This window comes from Solea senegalensis, linkage group LG11, assembly GCF_019176455.1.
Source record: "Solea senegalensis isolate Sse05_10M linkage group LG11, IFAPA_SoseM_1, whole genome shotgun sequence".
NCBI lineage: Eukaryota > Metazoa > Chordata > Actinopteri > Pleuronectiformes > Soleidae > Solea > Solea senegalensis.
Window position 1 is genome coordinate 15,564,655 of NC_058031.1, and position 12,516 is coordinate 15,577,170.

A 12,516-nucleotide genomic window follows, 5' to 3' on the forward strand; every position below is an offset into this window, starting at 1 on the left:
TCAAAAGTGGAGAGAAGACAAGACACTGAAATACCCAAGACCTGGAGTGAATCCAACTCTGTGCTTCCTCTGCCTCCTATACCAGATCTCTCTCTCCCCCCCTCCTCTCTCTTTCTCTCTCTCTCTCACCATGTATCTTCCTCTCTCCTCCCAAAACACAAACACAAAGGTCTGTGTAGCTGCCAAACTCATTCCGAAAATGTGGTTGTACGACATTAGGACCGCATGATGACTCCTGTTTCTAAACAACCCAGTTTATAGCAGGGAAGAAGTAAAAAGACGAGTACTGACACACAGAAATACGCTCACTTACGCTCACTTAAAGGTCCAGTGTGTAAGAATTATTGACCACCATAAAAGATTCAAGATTCTTTATTGTCATGGCACCATGTAACAACGGACATCATTACTAGCAATAAAATGCTTTATGCTACATGTCAGCTCAACTTTGCACTAAACAAAGTAAAGTAAAATACAACATAAGATCAAATAAGATAGGAGACAATAGAACTTGCTGTGTGCAGGATATGCAGCATGACAGAAGTGGTTCCAGCCTCCATGTTGCACTGCAACAGCCTTTTGTCTTGTCCTAAAATTGAATAAGTAATGCTCTGCGTCTGGGCAGCAGCCTCCTCGTGGGCCTTGGTGGTACTGCAGATGGGCCACAGAGTGGTTTGTAAAAAAATCTCCCATTTCATTAGTTAATTGAACATGTATTCCTTTCGTTCTAGGGAAGGGAAACAAATCATGTAAAAGTATTATTCGAAAGCTATGGAAACCTGACAATTATTACAGTATACTCAACTCAACTTTCTGCAAATAAACCCCCTTAATGTTATACAATCATGCTCTCTTTTTCTCTCTCTCCCTCTCTCCGCTCATTTACACCACCTGACCGGCCCTTGTTATGACTCATCATCTCGGGGAAATGTGCTCAGAGACAGGCACAGTTTGACAGCCCGCCCCGCTGTCCCCGCATACTTTAACAACAGGGAGGCTGACAAAATGACAAGTGCTCTCTCCAGGAAATGTAAAAATCCCTGACAAGTCTGGTGAGATTCTTCCTCTGCCTCAGTCTATCAGTGCAGAGTCAAGCCAACAAATGACTGCATGTACTCCCCAACAAGTCATCTGACATAGAAACGTCATGAGAACTGGAGTGAAAACAGATTCAAGGCTCCAACACTGAGCTTATTAACATAGGCTACATGTGCTATAATTGTGGAGTCCTAGGTTTTCATGTGTCTTCATATTAAAGCTTACCAATGCTGTGAAATATTTATATTACAAGACAGACCATCATTAAATCTTAACAGGTGTCGGAGCTTCTCAAACTGCAAGGTTTGAGCCCTTGAAAATGTCAGAAAATCTTCTATGGTCTATGTCCAGATTTGTACATTAACAAGAATGTGATGCAACATTACAGTAAATAGTCATTAATGACATTACATTTTATTACCAATGAATAATAATCACCAGTAATCATAACGTGAAAATAATTTGTACTACCATGTCGATCAAAACAGAGATGTTTTTTCCCCTTCCCTGGAACAAAGAGAATACATGTTCAATGAATTAGTGAATGTTTACAGCCCACTCTGAGGCCCGTCTGCAGTACCACCAAGGACCACCAGGAGGCTCATTACTTATTACAGTTTTTCTCAATTGCTAAAACACTAAACCCTATTGTCTGAACCAAATGCTCAGTTGCCTGAACCCACTGATTGAATCAATCACTCTTTAGACACAACTTGCCAACACATTTTCATTGTGATTCACCCGTGCTGCATCATGGTGAGCACAGGTGACAAAAGTCAAACACAATTAAAGCACAGGTGTCTTGAACACAACAACTCAAAATTGATCACACTTGTGGCTAATGATGTGAGGGAACATATAAGCTAGTCCAGAGAGCACTGGTTTGTGAGGCCCTATGATGGATAGAAATTTGAGAGGAAGAGTTTGTGTGAGAGGAGGTCGAGGTGGTCAGTGAAGACAAAGAACAGTAATATCTGATGAAATCAGAGCTACTGTGATTGACCATGTTCTTGTCCATGGTATGAGCATGAGGGAGGCCAGACAAAGGGTACAACCGAACATCAGTAGATTCACTGTAATGTCCACCATAATCTAGAGAAGACAACACGTAATTCATATATCTTCCACTCGGTGGAAGATATATGAATATTACACGTACCTGTGCTACGTGTAAATGCACAAGATTTCAGTCTTTTTGTACAAGTGCTAAATGCACAGGTTTTTTGTTTTGCAACATGCATTTAGCCTATAGTGAACAATAAACATTTATTGTCATGTCCTGAGCATTGTTTTCTATTCTATTGTTTTCATAGTTCAGTTTTGAGCACAGATTGAATTGTTTTGAGGTGAAAGTTTGGTTTTGCAAGAAGAGTCTGAGGTTTTGTGAATGTAGCTTGAAAATTGGGTTTTGTGTTCACAGTTTATAGAAAAGGAGAGCAACTTTCAAGAAATGGGTCTTAGCAATCGAGAAAAACTGTAAACATGAGGACAAGACAAAAGGCTGTTCAATTAGGGTCATGTCATTAATATGGCAGGTAATTTTACTTTTGCAACCAATGGCATCATCAATTATTTTTCTTTTTAATTTCACTTCCAGACTCCTGTGAGTGTGGAAGATGTCACTTCTCTACATAAAGTACCTCATAATAATGACTACGGGGTTCATATATACATGTGTGTATCACTCAAATTTGGTAAGATGATTACAAACACATTTTCCTATCGGTGGAAAAGGGTTAGAAGAGATATATCAACCTTTTCTTGGTAATTTGTCACCTTTTAGGCAGTATTAGGCACATTTTACAGTAATTTCGCGTGGAAGCATACGCAGAGAATGTTGAGGGGGACTACTATCTTGATAAAAACACTTTAACTTTGGAATATCTGTCCATGCGATGTCGAAGCTGCGATATTTAAAAAAAGAATAAACACACAACTTTATAAGACACGAATGTACTTTCTGCCACGATTATGAAGTGGTCGCTAAATTCAAAAGTGAAGAAATATTCTGGCTAAAACTGAAAATATTACATATTAATTAACACAAGATTGGAAAAGCTAGTTTTCAACTTCAGTCCCTTGGCAGACCAATGCCACTCATATAACACAACGCAATACAACAATAACAGCAAGATTAAAGTGGTGAATAATAAGCGACCATGTCCAACAATTACCAAGATGTTAAAGTGCTAAGTGCAAACGTTCATTAGTGAGAGTAAAGTATGTAACCGTATAAACGTGTTTAAAGCGATTGAATTGCCTACATAAGGCTGCCCTAAACACGTTGAGGGGATAACTATCTTGACTAACACTTCCTCTCTGGCGTGCCCGCGCATGTGCTGTTCAAGCTGCGAGTCGGAGACTTATAAAATTAACTTTAAGACACGAAAGTAGGTTTGTGCTGCCATAACTTGAAACATTTCACTCGTCATTGAAGAGTCCAAACATGTTTTGACAAAAACTAAAAAGGGAAGACCTTTTGTAGTCATAAAGCGAGTCTTCATGGAAAGAGGCGTGGTAATGGTTGCACTTATCCCACAATGCATAGCGCTGACTTGGTAGTATGTTGCTAAACGCTGTATTTATGTAAGAAACACTGCGCTTTGGTTCGGCCACCTCACGGCTTCTTATAAACTGTGCTTATTCTTCGCATAAATCCAAAGCAATGTAATGCAATGTGTGTGTTGGAAAAGTGAACCTTGAGTGAGAAAGGTGTGACGGAGAATCAGGTCGGCCACTGTGAACGTTTTAGCTTCAGATCACTCTTGTTTCTCTTCAAATCGTATAAATCTTTCGCCTTTTACTAAAGATTTCCGTGGAGAGGAACAATAAGAGTATAACTCAATTTTTTGATGCCCTGCGCAAGTGGGGCTTTCTTATGATTGTTGAAATATAATACTTATGCAACACAACGTGACTGATGTGTACGTCATCCTATGCAATGTAGCAAAAGAGCTACAGTGTTGAAATGGCGTACGGCGTTTAAGTAATTTCTACTCGAAAACTTTATTTATCTCTTTGTTACAAGAAAACATCTTCATCAAACTTATAATTGAACGAAGAATCGCTGCAAACATACTACCAAATATAGTAGTCATAATATGAAAGTTTACATAAAATAGCGTCATCTGACGCCCTTCCTTCTTTCACATAATGAAATGTATGATCCTAGTCTGTCCTCGCACGTGATTGGCCGCATGGTGTGCTCGTCATGCTAGAAGGCTGAAGATTCGGCTCTTAAGTTTACAACATTACACCAACAGTGCATTTATTTTCTTGTGAAAAGAGTGTTTATGCTTCGCATGAATCCAAAACAATATAATGCAAAAAAAAGTTTGAATTGTGAACCGTGAGTGAGAAACGTGTGACGGAGAATCAAGTGGGCCACAGTAACGGTCTGTAATTCAGATCACTCTTGTTTCTCTTCAGAGCGTACAAATCTTTCGCCTTTTACTAAAGATTTCCGTGGAGAGGAACAATAAGAGTATAACTCAATTTTTTGATGCCCTGCGCAAGTGGGGCTGTCTATGCTTGTAAACAGTAATACATTTCGTATTATTTATTAGTCCTCTGATAGACTGATTCTGATGGAAAATGCAGATCATCCACTTGAAATGTTCTTTAACATTACATATTTGTTATATTATTTTACTTGTACTAGCATGTAGTCCTAATATGTTGCTCCACAAGTCACAACGAATTGAATTTGATGTTTGTCAACGTTGTTATGACTCTGAATTTCTATAGTGTATTGTATGTTTTTATTCAATTATTTTGAAGTTCCCTGTGAGTGACAACACTCTCCCATAACATAAGCGATCATTCCAAAATCATACTGTTTCTGTGGATTCATCAGAAGTCAGAAATGATTTGATAAAACTGAGCCTTGTAAAATCCATCCATCCATTTTCTAACGCTTTATTTTAATTCATGTCATACACTACACACTCTTTTGCAGTACTCGTCCCTGACCACAAGGAGGTGCAGAAGTCAAACAACATTCTCAGTTGATTTCTGTCTCAATGAGTGTGATATATATGTAAACATTTAAATAACATAATCATCTAAGTTTGTGTGTGTGTATATGGACTGGTATATTAACTGGATATGTTCTGGCATAAACACTGGTTATGATTAAGTTTAAGGACAATGCTATGTCAAGGCTGTCCAAATGAACGCAGTCAATGCAGTGTCCTGAGAATTATCGCTGCAATCCAACCTTCCAATCCTCAATTCACAGGAGGTGCAATATCTATACACATCTTATTCTACAGACCAAATCTGACAAACAAACCTTTGCTTCTCACAGATCTACACAAATATCACACAGTGATCATTTGAATGAAAATTAGACTAAAGATGTAAAAATGACCATTTCTTCTGATATTGCTAATCATATCACAATCCCAATTCCTGTCAAAATAGTAGTAATTAGATATTTATTCAAAATCGTTCAGTGCTAGTATATTTAATATAAATATACTTTATAGAAACTCCCATTAAAAGAAGTTCCTTGACCCATTTCAAAAAGTTTCACACTGTTTTTTGTGAACTTCAGGTTTAATATTTAAAACCTTTATAAATCCCACTTTCAGCCAATAATTAGTGCAAACATCTGTCAAAGTATCAAAGTAGTTTTGTTAGTATTTTTTTTATATGTGTATATATACATATACATGTATTATATACATATATGTGTATATATGTATATGTATATATACACACACATATACATATATATATATAAAAAAAAATACTAACAGCCTCTATGTATACTAGGAATAATAATATTTATTATTATTAAGGACTGAGAGCAAATAAACAAGTTATTAATAATTTAGGTTAAGATCATTATAACTTAAATTATGTTAAAGTAATACCATTAAACATACACATAGATCCTTTTTAAATAAGCATGAAGCATGCATACAGTAGTAGACTGCACTACTGTACAGTCTACAGACAGTCCCATAAAACACTGACCATTTGCAGTTCTGAGCTACTCACAACAAAGCTAATACATCACTCATCGTCTCTTTCCAACATAGAAACTAGTTTCACGTCTAATCTCCCTCCTTTCTCGTGCTTCACTTTGTATCAAAGGCACAAACAGTGAAGGACAGTTTAAGTGTTTACATGCAGAAAACTGCTGTCAAATCTGGACGTTGAAGAAGAGCAAAAAAAAGGTGGTGACACCAGTTTGTGCTGATGTGTGCGGCAGACGTTGTCCCTGTCACATCGTCATGGCCTTTATGTCACAGTGATCTCCTGCAGCAGATCTGCGGGGAAGTAGCCCAGTTTGCGTCCAGTGCTGACCTTCAAGTAGCCGCCCTTCTCATCTCCTTTCTTCACCACAATCTGAAACACAGTGTCATCAGTCACACACTCTCTACAATAACATGCACCATTGAACATGAGGGTATTTGGGTGCTTTGGTTCAGCATTTAACAGTGGGCCTGACAAAAGGCAAGAGGCCAGTGGAGTCATAAAGAAAAAAGATTGAGACATTTTTAGCATAAACATAAAGCTGGAATGCATAACTTTTGTTGTTGCTGTTGTTATTATTTTGCCGCTGTTTGGTCTTTGAGTCAAGTACATTTTATTTATATAGCCGAACATCACAAACACAATTAGCCTTGAAGGGCTTTATAGTCTGTACAGCAAGTGACACACACTATCCTTAGACCCTCACCTCAAGTGAGGAAAAACCCTTGTACAGGGGGAAAAATGGGAGAAACCTCAGGAAGAGCCACAGAGGAGGGATCCTCTTCCAGGACGGACAGACATGCAGAAGGTGCGTATGTACATAAGCAATTTCAGCAGATTATAAAATAAATTATGTAAGACTCTGTGAACAGCACTATCAGCACTAACAGCAGAGCAGGGACATAAGCGCTATCCAGCTGTTTGACCCTAGAAGCAAATTTCAAATAAAAAAGCTACAGTATTTGTACAACATGAGCTCAGAAAACTGTTGAATTTCAGTTTAATGTACACATACTTGCACAACTTAGTGCAGTTACCTGATCTTTCTTTAGTGTGATTTGTCCCATCTCCCTGTTACCGACAAAGGAGCGCGTCACCTTGAAAACTCTCTCTGATGCACGCACTTTTATGAGGTAGTTGGTGGGGAAGTAGCCCGTCTTATCTCCCATCTTCCCCTGGGAAAGTGGAGTGGATAGACATCTAGTTCATGATTACTATGAAGTGGCAGGATTATCAGGACGGGATAATGAGGACGTTTAAACTCACTCTCCACCACTCTTCATTGGAGTCATCCAGCACTGTGATCCGATCACCGGGGCTGATACACAAAAATATACACCATCACTGACTATAATACTTTATAATTAACTTTCAAAAAAATAAAAAAAAATAAAAAAAATACATGTTTGAATGTAAATGAACATTTACTTTGATACACATAAGAATAAACGAAAGTTGAAACTTACTGGAAGTCAAGGTCATCTTTCTCAATGGCCTTGAAGCGGTAGAGAGCCAGGTAATAGTGTGACTGCGAGAACGTTCCTTTACTCTGGTGAGTAGACAGGATAGATGGTGCTGCATGTTACAGCTGATATTAATTTTACCAAAACTTGTTGGAAAACAGTGCATAAGTTGCAGCCGTAGATTAAAGCGAACCTTGTTTATCACTTTCTCATCTGCTTTGTCTCCTCCTTTCTCCTTCTTATCATCAGGCTTTCCTGTGAGGACATCAGACATGATCGTCACCAACGTAGGCCATCTCTACTTTATGATAAAGGGTTTCATTTCAACTCGGAAAATGAGAACGACGCTTGAAATGATTCAGAAACTTCAAGAAATGACTTGGTAATACCCGCATGAAATAAGCTCAACCAAACTAAACCTGACCAGTTATATTTAAACAGTTTCATATAACTTGCAAATTATAGTTTCAATGAACTTTAATAATTAATAACTGAAATAATTGTTTTTTTAGTTTTGTCAAATATTACATTTTTTCAGCGTATGATTTTAGGCATCCTTGTTGAATTTACGGCTGTGTCCTGTATTATCACATCTTTTGGAGAGTACATTTTCTCACTGAATTCTCAAATTGACCACAGAAATCATCTGAAAATGACTGGTCTCTGTTTACCTTCTCCTCCCTCCTCGTTCTCTTTGGGCTGATGGTTCTCGTCTTCCTCTTCCTCCATCATCATCATCATCTAGAGGACAGAAAATAAAGTTTAAAATGATATTAAAACCTGAGCTGGTGTCAGTGCATCAGTGTGTCAAAGATGTTCCTGAATACCTTGTGTATTATGATCTGACTGAAAAATACTGTATATTGTACACTCACATTTTTCTTGTCATTTTCATTCTTTTTACGCTCCTTATTTGCCATGATGACACCGACTCGCAGGGTGTCAAAGACGGGGTCATTCCGGTTTGGGTTGTCTGGACAAGGGCAGAATCGGGGGTTATGAAGTGACATATTTATATAAATAGTAGCTGTTTTTGTTACAAAAACAATTTAATTGGAATATATAACATAAAGGCCATATTCTGGATTTAAAAAATGTTAAATCAAATACATTTAAGTGTGTTTTTCTATGGACAGATAAGACAGGAAAACTTAATATGAGGATAAACTGAGACACAGTGTCACAGAAGACTCAGTGGACTCACTTGGATCAGGTTGGTCACTGCTGTACAGAGGGGAGCTGTAGGCTCTTCTGAAACCTGGTGGCTACAGGAACAAAAAACAAACAAACAGTTCCAACAGTTTTAATAACAAAAATCTGTATTACCGCATACTAAATTTGTATTATCTTGAAAATAAAGACTATTTCCAGAGCATGGCAGCAGAGGGACTCACAATTTTGCCAAAGCATCTCTGAAACTCAACATATGACTGACACGAATGGTGGATGTTGGTCTTGCAGTTTTTACACCTCAAAGCGAACTTGTTGTTCACTGAAAGATAAACATGTGTGAGGCAGGTACTACTTCTACTAGAAAACAACATCTATCAGAAAATGGCATGCATGATGAAGATGGTCTTGAGATTATTGCAGCACATACAGACTATCATGCGAGCACAGACGTCACAGAATTTGGGTTTCTTGCAATAGTGGTCCTTGAACTTGTGGGGTTTGTCATTGATCCGGAGAACTGGCTCTGAAGGAGGTTCTGGTTCCTTCTCTTCCACCTCCACCTCCTCGTCATATATGAAATAGACCTGGAGATACAAAACACATGACACAGACAGTCACTAAAGAAGAAGAAAAAATCAAAATGCAATCCATGGGTATCATGTTGATGAAGAAGAAAGAGAGGATATAGATGAAGTTCATGTGAATAATATGGAACTCCCATAGGGAAAATGTATAAGAATGTTGACATTTTGACATAATTACCTACATTCCCCATGTATCACAGTCAAAAGCATAAATTTGATTGAAGTAAACTGTGGAGAACGGGTCTACTGTTCTCGAGTGTTGAGTTGTAGTATTCTGTACAAATCTCTCACATATTTTTAATATTTCTGAAACGTAGTTTTGTTGGATTTCACTGCATTTCACTTTTCAATACCTAATACCTAACATTCCATGCCTCTCGAGGCTTGCATTCTGTTGTTCATATTCTACTTTAATGACATGTATAGCTAACTCTGCAGTGATAATCTTTTGCCATGAAATAAAAGGCAAAAACACTAGAGTCAGAACTCTTTTTTTTTTTTCTAGTTGATGCTGCGCTGCGTTCCTGTCCCAACTGGTGGCTATTTTAAACTGCTCAAGAATTGCAGCGCTAACACTGGGGGATGAGGGCATTTGACATGATCCTGTCACTCACGGTGTCTTCGTCCTCCTTCACAAAATTCTCAGGAACTGGAGGATTGTCGTGGATATCCACTGAGTTTTTATCATCCTCCCTGACACACATGACGCACACAAAGAAAGAAAATACAGCAATGATATCATGAAGCTCCATATATTTACTTTGCCATAAAAAGTTTGTATCTTTAAACAACATGTGTCAACATTCACTTTTTAATGATAATTGATAAATGATACAAAGCACACTTGATTATGTGAAATGACAATGTTACGCTGCAGGGTTTTTGCAGGACAACAACCGTGGAACTGACGTACTCGCTGTGTTTGATATCAAGTTGCCATTCCACCTTAAAATAGTTGTGTTGATTATTCTGAGAGAGTCCTTTGATATATTTTCTCAAACGAACATCGAGCTGCTTTATCGTTAGTGAATATAGTCCGGTAATTGATGGTGGTGGGTTTTTTAAGTCTCAAGTTCACTATGAGACAAGTGGAGATGGTGAAGAAAGTAAAGCAAACAGTATATTTTGCTCAAAAGAATTAAGGGAGCACCTAAACCATACACAAACATTTGTTGGATGAAATATGTTAGCTGACAATCTTTTCTGATATAAACTGTAATATCATTCACGACATAAATAATAGGTGACATCCATTCATTAAAACCAAAATCTCCAACCCATTTGAAGGCTGGATTTTGAATGAATTTTATGAGCAGTGTATTTATATTGCAGAGGTAATTTAAATAATTTCAAGAAATACGGATTACTCACTGGTCCATGGTGTTTGCTGGACAATCTCAGTGAATCCTTTGCCTACAAAGATATAGACATATATATATAGTTTAAAGCATTTATTTTTTCATTATTCTCTTTACAAAAAGTTATAAACTGCCACTGTAGGTAAACACCTAATAATTAAACACAACTTGATCAAACACAGGCAGCAAATTAGTATGTGTTTTTTACACATTTACTGTGCATTTTTCACAACTTTGTAGAATAATGTGTCATACACATTTTAGCATCATATTTAGTCCCACTTTACCTTCATAATGTGCATGCTGTCATCATTTTAACACAAATATTGTGGGACACACCAAACACAATTACACAAAGGCCTGTTAATATAGGACGTTTTCTTGTGACCGTGTAAAAAGTCCCATGTTGCTGTGAACTTATTGCCTACGTACTGTTCTAACACTTGTCCACTTGACCCACACTATTCCAGGGTTGTGAAATTGGATCTAATCACAGCTAAATTTAGGTGCTTCTGCCAGTAGGGAAAACAGGAGTCCCACTGGAATATTAAAAAAAACCAATAACACTTTTGTCATGCAAACACAACTCCCACTAGAAATACTCATGCTTCAAACTGACATACCCATTGTTGAAATTCACACCAATAAAAAGCACAAACCTGGTCTGTGATCACTGTCGCTCTGCCGTAGATCTGAGTCTCACTGATCAACCTGCCTCCTCACTGCAGGCCCTCCGAAATCAGACTGGACCACTGTGGCTATTATCTCTATAACGTCTCTGTGATTTCAGGCTCAAGGTGTGAGCATATGTCTGTTGTTGTGTAGTTATCTATAATTTTGTGTGTGTGTCTTGTGTGCTTGGTGGGCTTAGCACTCATGTGTCAGGCTGACTGTTTGCGACAGCTGGGGACCTCGAAGTGGGCACCGATGACGAGGGGAAATTAGATACGTTCTTTCCCTCTGTCTTCATTACATACATATACGCACCTCTTTCCCCTTGTCCCACTTGTTGACATAAAAGAGAACACACACACACATGTTCTCTTTTGCTTCCTGTCAGTGTCCTTTAACCCATGGAGTGCAAAAATGATGCTCAAACTTGATCCAATAATAAAGTGCTGTATAAAATGAAATGTGTGTATATCAATGATTGTGGTTGTGATCTAACACTCAACCAGGGCTTGTTGTAGTTATTTTACTCCTTACACCTAAAAGTAAAAACTACCAAAACTTTCTCTAAAAAAGTACAAGCACACAAAACAAACTACTAAATTACACTACCACAACTCAAAATGATTTGTTATTTTCTACCTCTGGCAATAATTGTTCATTTGTATGAAGACGTGGCTCCAACTAAACGAGTATTCAAATTTAAAATGTACCCTAATTTAACCTGCCTGAAGCCATTTCATTGTCAAAGGTTCAGTGTGTAATAATTAGTGACAGTTCTCCTCTGTTCACCCCTCGATTTCCAGAGCATGTCAAGAAACTATTGCAGCGTTTGTATACCAGAAAGGATAATGTTTTGTTTTTTGTGTGTAGTAAGCTTATGTTTTCTACATGCAAAACACATTCTCTTATGGCAAGTGGTTTTAAAATTCAAATAGTAGACAGGATATTCACTACGGATGTCAGTGACATCATTCTTACTAGTCAAAACTACAGTTTCTATGTTTAAGATAACTTTAATTATCCTTAGTTAAAGATGTCCAAGTTTGTCCTTTTAAGATATCTAACTAAGTTTCAGATAGTCTTAAAGACATTGTAGAAACTGGAAGTAGCGATATCTATAAGGTTAAACCCCATTCACATGAATGGCAAAAGTGACGTCATTCTGACTAAAAACTGAATTGCAGATATTTAAAAACTGTGGTTTTGACACAGATATCTACAACTATTCATACTAGGCACAAT

The 12,516-nt window shown here is 37.6% G+C and overlaps 1 protein-coding gene, 1 long non-coding RNA gene and 2 other non-coding genes across 4 annotated transcripts; 3 read left to right on the plus strand and 1 right to left on the minus strand.

Annotated features, from left to right (window-relative positions):
- Positions 1 to 3,797: 3,797 nt before the first annotated feature.
- LOC122777916 lies at positions 3,798 to 3,911 on the plus strand. The gene has a single exon (XR_006361384.1). It is a non-coding gene; the product is annotated as a U5 spliceosomal RNA (small nuclear RNA).
- A 536-nt stretch (positions 3,912 to 4,447) lies between these two features.
- LOC122777917 lies at positions 4,448 to 4,561 on the plus strand. Its single transcript, XR_006361385.1, has one exon. It is a non-coding gene; the product is annotated as a U5 spliceosomal RNA (small nuclear RNA).
- Positions 4,562 to 5,579: 1,018 nt separating this feature from the next.
- stac3 (SH3 and cysteine rich domain 3) lies at positions 5,580 to 11,512 on the minus strand. Its single transcript, XM_044037339.1, has 13 exons — positions 11,262 to 11,512; positions 10,616 to 10,657; positions 9,859 to 9,937; positions 9,088 to 9,244; positions 8,882 to 8,979; positions 8,692 to 8,752; positions 8,363 to 8,460; positions 8,159 to 8,228; positions 7,681 to 7,742; positions 7,491 to 7,573; positions 7,291 to 7,342; positions 7,062 to 7,199; positions 5,580 to 6,396 (listed from the first exon to the last, which is right to left on the minus strand). The coding sequence occupies exons 2-13, from the start codon at positions 10,621 to 10,623 to the stop codon at positions 6,289 to 6,291; spliced, it is 1,014 nt and encodes a 337-aa protein (XP_043893274.1). The 5' UTR covers positions 10,624 to 10,657; positions 11,262 to 11,512; the 3' UTR covers positions 5,580 to 6,288.
- On the plus strand, positions 6,684 to 8,188 carry LOC122776688. Its single transcript, XR_006361246.1, has 3 exons — positions 6,684 to 6,832; positions 7,737 to 7,869; positions 8,127 to 8,188. It is a non-coding gene; the product is annotated as an uncharacterized LOC122776688 (long non-coding RNA).
- Positions 11,513 to 12,516: the final 1,004 nt, after the last annotated feature.